Source organism: Giraffa tippelskirchi, chromosome 1 (assembly GCF_054371585.1).
Source record: "Giraffa tippelskirchi isolate mGirTip1 chromosome 1, T2T-mGirTip1v1.2.pri, whole genome shotgun sequence".
Taxonomy (NCBI): Eukaryota; Metazoa; Chordata; class Mammalia; order Artiodactyla; family Giraffidae; genus Giraffa; species Giraffa tippelskirchi.
In genome coordinates this window covers 137,451,015-137,465,074 of record NC_137275.1, presented here as the reverse complement: position 1 = coordinate 137,465,074, position 14,060 = coordinate 137,451,015, and the positions used below count along the sequence as shown (strand labels likewise).

General features: G+C 38.3%; 1 protein-coding gene across 1 annotated transcript in view; it reads right to left on the bottom strand.

Moving 5' to 3' along the window:
• The window catches only part of CAAP1 (caspase activity and apoptosis inhibitor 1), a 64,175-nt gene extending 50,393 nt beyond the window's left edge, over positions 1-13,782 (bottom strand). The window contains exons 1-4 of the mRNA XM_081498031.1: positions 13,388-13,782; positions 9,706-9,906; positions 8,562-8,646; positions 7,546-7,621 (exon numbers count right to left, since the gene is read on the bottom strand). Coding sequence (XP_081354157.1) covers positions 7,546-7,621; positions 8,562-8,646; positions 9,706-9,906; positions 13,388-13,693 — 668 coding nt within the window. The 5' untranslated portion in view covers positions 13,694-13,782. The remainder of the gene's footprint in view (positions 1-7,545; positions 7,622-8,561; positions 8,647-9,705; positions 9,907-13,387) is intronic.
• Between the last annotated feature and the right edge of the window lie 278 nt (positions 13,783-14,060).

Below are 14,060 nucleotides of genomic sequence, written 5' to 3'. Positions count from 1 at the left end.
TTTTCCAGCTTAAGATTACCTGCATTCCTTAGCTTTTGGCTACTTTCTCCATCTTCAAAGTACATCACTCCAATCTCTGGATTTCCATCATCCCATCTTTTTAGCTGCCTTTGACCAGTTAATTACTTTCTACCACTCATGTTGCGTGTGTGTGGCTTTTTGTTTTTTTCTGGTCTAACTGCATTTGCTTGAAAATGAACGGTCTTGTCTGATTCCTCATTTTAGTTCACCAAGTGGGTGGATAAGTCTGATCAAATGGTCATTACTGTATCTGAATATATCTTTTTTACCTATAGCTTATATTAGAAATGACTGCTGGGTATTATCAAAGGCATTTTTAGCATCTTCTTATCTCAACTTTTCTCCTTTAATTTATTGAAATGAATTACACTAAAAGACTTTCTAATTAAGTCTTCTATAAATTCCTAGAGTAAATCCTACTTGGTCAGTAGTATAATTATTCACTAATACACTGCTGGATTCTATATGCATCTACATTCACAAGTGAGAAGGCCTATAATCCCTCCACATTTTTTTTGACACTATGTATGAAATTTGGAATATTAAAACTATGGAGAAGTCATAAAGTAAATTGAAGATCTTTTCATCTTTTTCTAGGGCTTGGACTAATTTGAATAGCACAGCTGTAATCTATTAGAAATTAATAACAGATAACATTATTGAACATTTTATTAGCTATAAACACGTTACAAGTATTAAGTCTTATAAGTAATGCTGTGGATTCACCTTGTCTTTTTCAACAGATCTCTATGCACCTTTCTAATTTGTTTATTAATCTCTTCAGGTTTTCCACTTTAGGAAGAAGTTAATTTGGTAAATGTGTATTTTGATAGAATATCCATTTGCTAGCTTCAAATCTGTCTATACAATGCTGCATGTGGTTTCTCACTATTCTTTCGAACTCATAAAATGCATGACTCTTCCTTCCTCACTAATCTCGATTTTAATTGCTCACCAGTTATTTCTTTAGTCAGATCTAAGAAGAATTCATCTTACTGTCTTTACAAAAATCAAGTTTATAAATTTATTTATCCTTTTATTTTCTACGTCTTTAGTTGTAATGTTTACCTCTGTTATTCTTTCTACTTTCTTTTGGTTTGTTAATTTTTAAGTTCCTTTAAGATGTGAACTAAGTTCCTGGACTATTCATTAAGCTTCTATCTCTTCTATCTATATCTCCTCTTTAAACTCAGCTTTCAGACTTCCCTGGTGGTCCACTGATTTAAGAATCCACCTTGCAATGCAGGGGGCGTGGGTTCAATCCCTGATCTGAGAACTAAAATCCCACATGTCGCAGGGCAACTAAGCAGCTGTACCACAACCAGGGTAGCCCATGCACCTGCAACTACTAACCCCACATGCTGTAGAGCCCATGTACCACAACAAGAGAAGTCTGTGTACCACAATTAGAGAAAGCCCACATGACGCAACAAAGACTCAGCACAGCCAAAATTAAAATAAAAACACAACAAACCCCAAAATAAACAAAAAGAAAACTCAACTTTGTAACACTAACAATCGAACATAACACATGAATTCCACTGGATTCTGGATCAGAATCAATCAGCTAATTAATTAAAATAAATAAATATGCTATAAATTTATTTTAGCAATTGGGGAAATTTTATATGAACAACGTATTAAATGATACTACTTGAAATACTGATTATTTCTGAAGAGTGATGATTGGCCTTATTTTTAAGAACTGCACACTGAATTGTTTAGGCATGAAATGTTATAACATCTGCAACTTAGTTTTTAATAGGTTATGAACTGAACTATTTCCTCACAAAAAATTCATACGTGAAACCCTAACTCCAGTACCTGAGAATGTGACCACTTTAGAAATAGGGCCTTTAAAAAGCTAATTTAAGTTAAAATAAGTCCAATAACCTTATATACGCAGATACCACCAACCTATGGCAGAAAGCGAAGAAAAACTAAAGAGCCTCTTGATGAAAGTGAAAGAGGAGACTGAAAAAGCTGGCTTAAAATTCAACATTCAAAAAATGAAGATCATAGCATCCGGTCTCATCACTTCATTGCAAATAGATGGGGAAACAATGGAAACAGTGACAGACTTTATTTTCTTGGGCTCCAAAATCACTGCAGATGATGACTGCAGCCATGAAATTGAAAGACGCTTGCTCCCTGGAAGAAATGTTATAACAAACCTAGACTGCATATTAAAAAGCAGAGACATCACTTTGCCAACAACGGTCTGTCTAGTCAAAGCTATGGTTTTTCCAGTAGTCATGTATGCATATGCGAGTTGGACCATAAAGAAAGCTGAATGCTGAAGAATTGATGCTTTTGAACTATGGTGTTGGAGAAGACTCTTCAGAGTCCCTTGGACTGCAACGAGATCAAACCAGTCAATCCTAAAGGCAATTAGTCCTGAATATTCATTGGAAGGACTGATGCTAAAGCTGACACTCCAATACTTTGGCCACCTGATGCAAAGAACTGACTCCTTGAAAAGACCCTGATGCTGGGAAAGACTGAAGGCAGGAGGAGAAGGGGATGACAGAGGAAGAGATGGTTGGATGACATCACTGACTCGATGGATATGAGTTTGAGCAAGCTCCGGGAGTCGGTGAGGGACAGGAAAGCCTGGCGTGTTGCAGTCCATGGGGTTGCAAAGAGTTGGACATGACTGAACAACTGAACTGAACGGACTGAAGGCCATAATGGTGGGCCCTAATCCAGTGTGACTGGTGACCTTATAAGGGGAGAATAGCACACAGGGAGAGACAACAGGGAAACACACAAGGGAAGTCAACCAAGTGAAAAGACAGCCAGAGGGTAGCCATAGGCAAGTCAAGGAGAGAGGCCTCAGAGAAAAAAACCCTGTCAGTTCCCTGATCTTGGACTTTCATCCTCCAGAACGGTGAGAAAGTAAGTTTCTGCTGTTTAACCCAGCCAGTCTATGGTACTCTGCTCTGGCAGCTCTAACAACCCAATGCAAATGGTTCCTGGGGAAAAAGAATAAATATAAGGAGAGAGAGAAAGCAAAACTGGCAAGATCTTACTGTTGCTGAATCTAGGTAGAAAGTATACAGATGTTCACCACATCATTCTTTCAATTTTACATAAGTTTAAAGTTCTCCAAAATATAAGTTTGAAGTTTTCCAAAATAAAAAGTTTGGGGGAAAAATTTTACCAGGAAATTTACACACATACACACATATACATATAAGTTTGTATTTGTCTGCTAGAGCTGTCATAACAAAATACCAAGACTGGCTGGCTTAAGCAATAAAAATGTATTTCTCACAGTTCTGCAAGGTGGAAGTTGAAGATCAAGGTGTCTGCAGGTTTGGTTTCCTCTGAGGCCTCTCCTTGACGTGCAGACAGCTTTCACATGGCTCTGCTCTGTGTGTGCCCAGCCCTGGTGTCTCTCAGTGCACTTATAAGAACACCAATCAGACTGGACTGATTTAATCATCTCTTTGGGCTTCCCAGGTGGCTCAGTGGTAAAGAATTTGCCTGCCAAGTAGGTGACACGGGTTCAGTCCTTGGGTGGGGAAGATCCCCTGGAAAAGGAAACGGAAACCCATTCCCATATTCTTGCCTGGAGAATCCCACGGACAGAGGAGCCTTGGCGAGCTATATAGTCCATGGGGTCAGAAAAGCATGAGAGATGACTCAGCGACTAAACAACAAGCAAATCACCTCTTTAAAGACCTTATCTCCAAATGAGATTATGTTCTGAAGTGGTAAGGGTTAGGGACTTCCATGTATGAATTTTGGAGGGACACAATTCAGCTCATAACCAGACCGTTATCCTTGTCCTTGCAGTCTTACGTCTTGAAATAAAAAATGTTAATTCTATCATTTCTTCAATTCTTTTCTAGCTATTTGTTTCTCTTCCCGGGATTTCTAGTATGTTCAAGATAGGTCTAAAACTGTCTTCCAGGTAACCATGAGTTATACATAAGGATTTACACTTTCTGTGTGTGGTTTCTCTCTACTATTCTGTATTTATTTATTCAATTTAATTTCTTAGCACAATGATGTAGCCTCCAGTCATGGCTAATCTCTTTATCAGCTTGTCTCCTAAATTTAGGAATCCAGAATTGTTTTAGTTCCTGAAACTACATTTGTGTTCTAACTCTACTTCTTTGAGAGTTATCATTACTTCGCTAAAGTTTCCTTTCCTATTGCCTGTTAATCCTGTGTTCCACAAAAGCTACCTGTTCAATGTATTCAGCCTTATTTTCCTCTCCCAAATTGCTGAATTCCTTGAAGGTTCTTGCCTACTCATAACTGTTCCTCAGCATCCAGACAGGTCAGACTACTGTTATCTATTAGAGTAAAAAAGAAAAGTGAAGTCGCTCAGTCATGTCCGACTCTTTGCGACCCCATGGACTGCAGCCTGCCAGGCTCCTCCATCCATGGGATTTCCCAGGCAAGAGTACTAGAGTGGGTTGCCATTTCCTCCTCCAGGAGATCTTCCCAACCCAGGGATCAAACCCAGGTCTCCCGCACTACAGGCAGACACTTTACTGTTTGAGCCACCAGGGAAGCCCATTAGAGTAAAAAACCAGCAGGTAATAAAAAACATGCAAATTTTCAGCACCAAGTACCAAACATGTTAACTAACTTAACCCTCTGCTGAAGCACTGGAATTAAGTTTATATGAGCATGCCCACTAGGTTCAGTTCAACTCAACAGAAATTAACAAGACTGAACTGACCTCTGAGCACAAAGTAAGCAGCAAATTGTCAAATCAGCAATGTGGGCTAAGGCCAACATTTTCCCACATTATTTCCCTGTCCCACCTTCACTATTTCACAGTGCAGTGTATCTCCCTATTCATAACTAAGATTAGTAACAAAATAGTAAAAAAGTTTTAAAAATAACAAACAAGTCACATTAGTGTTGCTCAGCCATGTCTGACTCTGTGACCACATGGATCATGGCCCGCCAGGCTCCCCTGTACAGGGACTCCTCCAGGCCAGAATACTGAAGCAGATTGCCATTTCCTACTCTAGGGGAGCTTCCTGAGCCAGGGATTAAACCTGCATCTCCTGCACTGGTAGGTGGATTCTTTATCACTCCACTACCATTTAATCCCAATACTCCTATTGGGGCAAGTATTACCCATATTTTACAAATGCACAAAGTGATTTTAGAGAAGGTTAAGTGTTTTAAAGCCAGGTCCATTTACATGAACACTTATAGTCTCTTCATAACTAACATTCCTTCTACTTCCACATTCGTGTGATCTCAGGCACACAAATCTTTCTAGGCCTTATCTGTCCATCTGTAAAATGATGATACTAATACCACCTACCTCACAGGCCCCACATTCCCTCACATTGTGTACAAACCCAATGAATGAATGAAGGCAAGTAAAGTGATTAGAACAGTGTCTGGCATACAACGCTCTTAATACTATTATTTATTTGGCATCCTGTCGCTTACAAATATGATTTTTTTTAAAGCCTATATACTCAAATAACTCAAAAGAATCTCAATGATCTGACACTTACCAGGTCCACAAGTGGCTACTATGACAATTTTGGGTAATATTTGTAATCACTTAACCTATTCACTGCAGCATTTAAAAGCTAACATGACCCGTCTCATGGTAACATTGTAAAACTCAGTTCTTCACAATAGTCACTTTGAATCTAATCACCTTTTTTTTCATTAGAAAAGTACAGAAGTCAAATACTGTACTTTGTTGTAATTTTTTAAAAAGAAACAGATTTCTAACCTAATTAGATATCCATTAAACAGCTTCTAACAGTAGAAAAGTAGCATTAGTGTTCAGGTGTGAACAATAAAGGACTTAACCTTGAAAACACCTCAAAAATTGGAAAAATAAACACATTTAAACACAGGCAAAACAAAAGTAATCAAGTTGATGCTCTGTAAAAAGCATCAAGAAACAAGATGACTAATTTAGATTATTTAAGAAACTAAAATGTAAAACTAAAAAGTGACAGGTTTAAACTATCTAAACTAGACCAGCATATATATAAGCAATTTAAAGCTACATATTTTGAAGAAAAGTCAATAGCAAGACTATAGAAATGTGTACATTTTATACTTTGTGGGTAAGTATAAATCATCCTATGACATTCCGAGGCAAGATGAATGTGATGACCAAAAATCTACTGACTATGAGGCTGCTGCTGCTGCTAAGTCGCCTCAGTCGTGTCCGACTCTGTGCGACCCCATAGACGGCAGCCCACCAGGCTCCGCCGTCCCTGGGATTCTCCAGGCAAGAACACTGGAGTGGGTTGCCATTTCCTTCTCCAATGCATGAAAGTGAAAAGTGAAAGTGAAGTCGCTCAGTCGTGTCCGACTCTTAGCGACCCCATGGACTGTAGCCCACCAGGCTCCTCCGTCCATGGGATTTTGCAGGCAAGAGTACAGGAGTGAGTTGCCAGATTATGAGGCAGCCACGATACAATGATTTCTTCAGTGCTTCAGTATAGATTAGCTGATGCTCTCTATAGTTATAATATGAAATGAAATTGTCTTTTCCCAGTGATACTTACCCAATAGCACTGTATTAGAAATGAAAATATACTCAGGTTGCAGGTTAAATATGTGCTACTGATTTCTGTTACTGTCTCTGGCTATGTTTTTATTTGGGCTACTGCCTATAGCCAAACTTTGCAAACAGAGATGCAAGTCAGTCTTTGGTGATGACCAAAAAAATATATTTTAGTCAAAAATCAGAACAGATGATATAATTAGTGGGTCAGAGTTTAATGAGCCCATGGCAGAGCAGAATAGCCTAGAAAATTAGCATGTCACTTCTTAATTAGTTGGCATTCCACAATTTCAGCTATTTTTCATCATCACAATAATCAAATTAAATTATGTACCTATATTAAACAAAGAACTGACTCATTGGAAAAGACCCTGATGCTGGGCAAGATTGAAGGCAGTAGGAGAAGGGGACAACAGAGGATGAGATGGTTGGATGGCATCACCGACTTGATGGACACGAGTTTGAGCAAGCTTTGGGAGTCGGTGATGGACAGGGAAACCTGGCGTGCTGCAGTCCATGGGGTCGCAAAGAGTTGAACACCACCGAGTGACTGAACTGACTGAGCTGATATCAAATGAACCAGCTTACTATCTGATCCATGAAAAGAAGCTATTATCACCAAATATTAAGAGGTATGTAGAAGAATTCAGTGAGATAAAGTCTTCTAAACTACTAACATGTTTATTACAGTAAGTACTTAATAAACAGTGGGTATCAGTAGTAGTATATATATTCAAATTCCAAATGAGAGATGTGATTCTACTTCAGTGTTGGCACTGTTATAGTCCTATTTCTGAGCAGTAGTTTAATAAAATCATCTTAATACTGAAAGCAATTAATTCCATCCTCACAAATCAAAAGAACCAATCACTACAAGTAAAAAAATCAATCCAACATTGTTGAATCTCTCTATATAACTATAACATAGAAAAACAATCACATTCTTGAGGTAAGAAATAACCAGAGATAACAAAGCAATTCTGAAATTACAATGAATGCTTTTAACTTACTGATTAACTAAATCAGATACCATCTTAGAGCCATCATCTGCTTCTTCTTCCATTTCAGAGTCCATACCATTGTCACCTTGTGAATGACATTTAAAAAAAAAAATTGAAACCACGCTTATAAGACAAAAAGTGAGAGCAACTTATCATTATACAGAAAGTTTCATCTATAAAGTAACAGATTAAGAAACCTGATAGTTGTTGAAAGATGAGTTTTAATTCTTATATTTAAAATGCCTTTTTAGGTGTCTGTCGTATTTATCTATTCTATAAATGCATAAAATGTATATAAGTGAGAATATGTGTGTATATATATATATATATATATATATATATATATATATACTTACAGACTATACACATATGTACACATCTTTTACCAGTTACAGATTCCATTAAACCATTTTACATTTTAAAAAGATATTATCTCTAGAAATTGAAAGTCTCCATTTTTTTGTTCCTTCTCTTGTAATGCTAACACTAAAATCCTTGTAGAGCCAAAAAAAAACAGCTTAAAAATCCAAAATGCTACAGGTAGTGTATCGCAAAGAAGAGTCTTACTTTAGGCAGACAGACAAATGTCAGGAATTTGCAAGAAATTATTCTAACTCTGCATTTGGCTCTTATTAGAGCAGAAATGGTATTTAATGGATAATTGGAAGCAGTGAGAAAGCAAAAAACTAAAAAATATCTTAAGAGAAGTCTTTGCCTTCTTAATAATTAGTTTTTTATAGAATCTTGGATAAAAATTTTTTATTTCTTTTTTTTTTTCCACACAAACTTAAATGTTCTTACCTACATAACTGATTTGGAAAAACCACACATACATCAAAAAGTCCATTCCTGAGATGCTATTCTAAGACATAAGCTATAATTTTGTATAAAGAGAAATAAAAATATTCATTAATTAGTGACTAAGAATAAAGCTGAAGTCAAGTAAAAATACCTCATGATTTATGCTAAATACAGTATTAACTATCTATACTAAGTTACCAGAAGGTAGAAATATGCATTCTTACCCTCAAGAATCTTCAAAATTTTCTTCTCAGACAGGAGCTCTAGCTGTTCCTGGCAAAGTCTTTTAATTTCTTCTATTGAACAGTTCTAAAGAAAATGATATTTTAAAAAACGTATTTATATAATACAGCACCAAAGTAAACTAGAAAACAGCAAGCATAAAAAAAAAAGTCTTGCTTGACAAAGTTGTGCAGTCAAACAAATGAAAAGTCAGATAAATCAATCTTTTTTATGAGGTAAAATCTGAAGACCTGCCAGTTAACATGCAAACATTATAATTTATAGTTTTACTTGGAATATATAAAGTCATGTTTACTATGAAAGAACAAACTAAAGAGTGAGTCAGGTGCCCAGATATTGTTAATAGCAGCCTATTTATGTTAGGCTAATACCACTAAAGGCTTAAATATTCAAGCCCTGGCTCCATTCATCTTAGATATGTATGTTGTTGGGTTTAACTTGTCCAAGTGTTTTTTTCCACATCAGTAAAATTACACCACCACATACGTTTCTGAGTAATTTTCAGAAATAAACACACAAAAACATTTATGAATTTAATGAAATACAGGCTATTACCAATTATCATAGCATCCTGTGGTCTTCTCTGGTGACTCAGTAGGTAAAGAGTCTGCCTCTTTACCGACTGCCTCAAGGTTCAATCCCTGGGTCGGGAAGATCCCCTGGAGAAGGAAATGGCAACCCACTCCAGTATTCTTGCCTGGAGAAGTCCATGGAGAGAGGAGCCTGATGGACTCCAGTCCATGGGGTCACAAAGACTCTGACATGAGAGTGACTAACACTTTCCCTTTCTTTTATTACATACTGTTACACAGCAGTATACTACTTCTTAAAGCAAAAGAATCAGTGTATGTCTAACCTAGTTACTTAAATTGCCAACATTTAATAGAATTATTCCCAGAAGGTCAAAAAATTCCTTACCTAAATACAGTCAAGTGTCCCATTTCTTTCTGGCAAATTTTTCAATACACAAAGCCATTATGGTTCTGCAAAATCCCTATATCTTGTTGAAGTAGCTTAGTTGAAAACACACAATTATACTTTCCATTAAGTAAAATGACTGCTACAAAGAAAGTTTTTGTATATTTCTGTATAGTGGGGAACCTGCTAATGTATGTCATGAAATACCTTTAACACATCAGGAAGCATCTTCTGTAACTTCTTCTCTCCTATGATACAGAAACACTGCTGAAGCATTTCTTTTTTGTCTGATATATAGAAACTAACTGGTTTTAATGCCACAGTCAGGTCTAATCCACCTTCTTCAAGGTCACTGTGCTCTGCCAAGAATAACTCTTTTTCCAGAGGTGGCAAAAGATATTTGGCCTCCTAAAATTAAAAGACATAAAGAACCATTAAACAATAAAAATATGTCTATAATGTAATACATCATTTAATAAAATCTTTATTAAACATCTCCAAATTCTTTGGTTGCATAAGTCAGTTACTTAAAACCACAGAAAAGACTATTTAATTGCTCAGTATTCTTTGACATTACTCTCCAGGCTGTAATAATCAGCAAATTGATAAAAAGTGAAGAAATAATAATATCTTATGACACGCAAATGAAAATATACCCAATATTGAATAATTTTCTATAATTTCAGACTTCTGAAAAATACGATACTCCTCCTGTAGACCATTCACCCAAGAATTTTATGTATGTATGGTCATTCCTCTTAATTCTTAAAAAGAAATAGGATAGAAGCAAATGTTACAAATCACATATATAATAAAGTACCACTGCTTACCAGAAGCTACTGTCATTTTTAAAACTGTTAAATATCCAATCATATTCAAAGCAGGCAAGTAATTAAGACAACTCAATCAACTTTGCCTCCTATTTTCCAAATTTATCCAGTCTCTCAAGTCTACTGCCAGAATGCTGATCCAAGGCAACATCTTTTTGCCTAGATTACCTCCAGGTGGCATGAGTGGTAAAGAACCGGCCTGCCCAGAGATGCAGGTTCGATCCCTGGATGGAGAAGATTCCCCTGGAGTAGGAAATGGCAAACCACTTCCGTATTCTTGCCTGGAGAAACCTTTGTGCAGAGGAGCCTGGTGGGCTACAGTCCATGGCCACAAAGAGTCAGACACGACTGAGTGACTGAGTTCACACACACTGGACTCCCTACATCTAACAAAGGTCTCTCCAATCTGTTTTGTATACTGTCACCAAAATGGATTTTATAAAATGCACACACAATCATGCTCCCTATTTGTAAGACTTCCCAATGAAGTACTTCTCATAAAAGTACAGTTTAGTTCTGTATGCAAATGCTTACACAATCCTTATTACTGGTCTTCTCATAATAACAGAGTACTAAAAATATGCAAACTATTTAAGGTAAGAATGGTGATATCCAAAAATGAAATCAAACAATGCTTGCTCCTTGGAAGAAAAGCTATGACAAACCTAGACAGCATATTAAAAAGCAGAGAGATCACTTTGCCCACAAAGGTCCATCTAGTCAAAGCTATGGTTTTTCCAGTAGTCACGTATGGATGTGAGAGTTGCACCATAAAGAAAGCTGAGCGCCGAAGAATTGATGCTTTTGAACTATGGTGTTGGAGAAGACTCTTGAGAGTCCCTTGGATTGCAAGGAGATCCAACCAGTCAATCCTGAAGGAAATTAGTCCCAAGTATTTATTTGAAGGACTGATGCTGAAGCTGAAACTCCAATACTTTGGCCACATGAAGGAAAGAACTGACTCACTGGAAAAGATCCTGATGCTGGGAAAAATTAAAGGCAGGAGGAGAAGGGGATGACAAAGGATGAGACGGTTGGATGGCATCACTGACTTGATGCACCTGAGTTTGAGCAAGCTCTGGGAGTTGGTGATGGAAGGGGAACCCTGGTGTGCTACAGTCCATGGGGTCACAAAGAGTCAAACACAACTGAGTGACTGAACTGAACTGATCCAAAACTAAATCTGGAAGGAATGGAAAAACTGAATATATCTATAACTATCAAAGAAAGTGCAGGAGAAAAAAAGATGAGGGGCGTTAAGGAAAAAAACACTACCCCTAGAAAAATCCACCAGACCCAAACAGCTGTATGGTCCAACAGTCAAGTACACCCTTGAGAGAAAGATATAAACTACTCTGGAATACATGAAAAAAAAAAAATGCAAAGTTTTCCCAACTCAATCCATAGCCCAATACTAAAACAAAACAGGGTAACTACAAAAATAAAAACCATAACCTGATTTAACTTAACATAAACACGAACGTATTTTATAAAAATACTGAATTACAGCCGAGTACAACAACCAAATCAACAAATCAAAGAAGATTTATCTCAAAAAGCAAGGACAATTTATCAATAAAATTACACTGTTAAAGAAAGAAAACTGTATGACCCCTCAAAAGAATGCCCTAAAAGTATCTGATAAAACTCCACAAAATCTCAGAAAACCAGAAATTAAAAATTTCCTTAACTTGATCAGATATCTTTCAGAACCTATGACCAAATAGACTTACTGGTATAAAATCTAAAAACTGTTTCTACTACAAAAAGGAACGGGAAAAGAATGCCCCTGCTATGAACGCCTGTGTTCAACACTACACTAAAAGATTGAAAAAAAGAAAAAAGCCTTAGATAATGCAAAATAACAAAAAATAAGAAATATCAAGGCTGATGAGTTAATGAAGGGGCTGAGTATCAAACAATTAATGAGGAAGCATAAACAAAGCCTTCCATTTCCCGTCATTTGTGTTGTATATATTTAAAGCATTCAGTCCTGCAACTGGTTTTTTTGTGTTTTTATTTTTTTCCTGCATGTTTTATGATGTGAGCAAACTTTTTTTTTAAACGGCAGTATTTTGCCAGGTTGAAGGCACATAAAGAGGGCTTTTATTATTTTTTTGTTTTGTTTTTTATTTATTTTAATTCGAGGCTAATTACTTTACAATATTGTGGTGGTTTTTGCCATACATTCACATGAATCAGCCATGGGTGTACATGTGTTCCCCATCCTGACCCTCCCTCCCACCTCCCTCCCCACCCCATCCCTCAGGGTCATCCCAGTGCACCAGCCTTGAGCACCCTGCATCATGTATCAAACCTGGACTGGCGATCTATTTCACATATGATAATATACATGTTTCAATGCTATTCTCTCAAATCATCCCACCCTCGCCTTCTCCCACAGAGTCCAACAGTCTGTTCTTTGCAACTGTGTCTCTTTTGCTCTCTCGCATATAGGGTCATCCCTACCATCTTTTCAAATTCCACATATATGCGTTAATATACTATATTGGTGTTTTTCTTTCTGACTTATTTCGCTCTGTATAGTTTCATCCGCCTCATCAGAACTGATTCAAATGTATTCTTTTTAATAGCTGAGTAACATTCCTTGTGTATATGTACCACAGTAAAGAGGGCTTTTATAATCAGATATTGGATTCGAATGTAGGTGTTATTAACAAATTGGTAACTACGGTAAACTTCCTTAATCTCTTTGATCCTCAATTTTCTCATCTTGTATAAAGCAGATGAAGAGAAGTAAAGCGGGGCTTGCAAGGGCACTGAAGGCTAGTTCCTGACCCATACTTTTCAGGGAGATTAAGGTGACCACAGGAGTGGAAGGAGCTAAAGGCAACATGGGTCAGACGATCAGCTTAAGTTCAAGTCGTGGGAGTGTGGGATTCAAGGGAACGTGAACTTCAGACACCGGATCCCGTAGGACCGCAGCGCTAACAGGAGCGACAGCCGGCTCCGCATCCCGCAGTCGACACATTCTGCTCTTCTCCCGCCTTCTGAATACGCGGCCGCTTGGAGAAGCGGCGAGAAAGACGCGCACGCACCTGCTGCAGGGAGCCGGAGACGCTGGAAGATGAGTCAGTGCTTCTCCGCTTCCGACGCTCACCGCGCTCCACACTGCTGCCACCCCAGCAGCTGCCGCCGCTCCCACTGCCGGTGACACTTCCACTCATGCTAGTGTTCCCACAGCAGGTGACGCTCCCGCAGCCGCTGGCGCTCCCGCAGCCGCTGGTGCTTCCACTGCCACTGCTGCCTACGGCGGGGACCAGGTCCGGCGCCGCGAGGGCCGCCGCCGCCTCCTGACCGCTTCGTTTGCGCCGCTTCTCCCTGGAAGACTTCTTCCCCGTCATGATCCCACTCCAGCAACCATCCAGTGAAAGACGCCGTCTCCTGATAGACCAAAAGCCTCCTGCCGCGGCGAGCTGCAGGCGCTGGCGTCGCAGCTTGATGTCACTTCCGGTCGCGCCGCAAACGTCGGGAGTCGTTTCTGAAAGCGGGTTGGGGGCCAATCAAGCTGCCTCCGCCTACTGCGGCGGTTGGCTGTAGAGTTTGACGGCGGATGAGCAGTGTGTGAGCAGTGTTGTATGTTTCCATATACAAAGAATCACAGATGGAGCGTTACAGTAGCTTTTTGCCTTGTTGATACTGTTTTTCAATCTTTGTCAGTATACAATACACAGTAAGGTGAAGGTATATTGTTTGATCTTCCGATTTCAT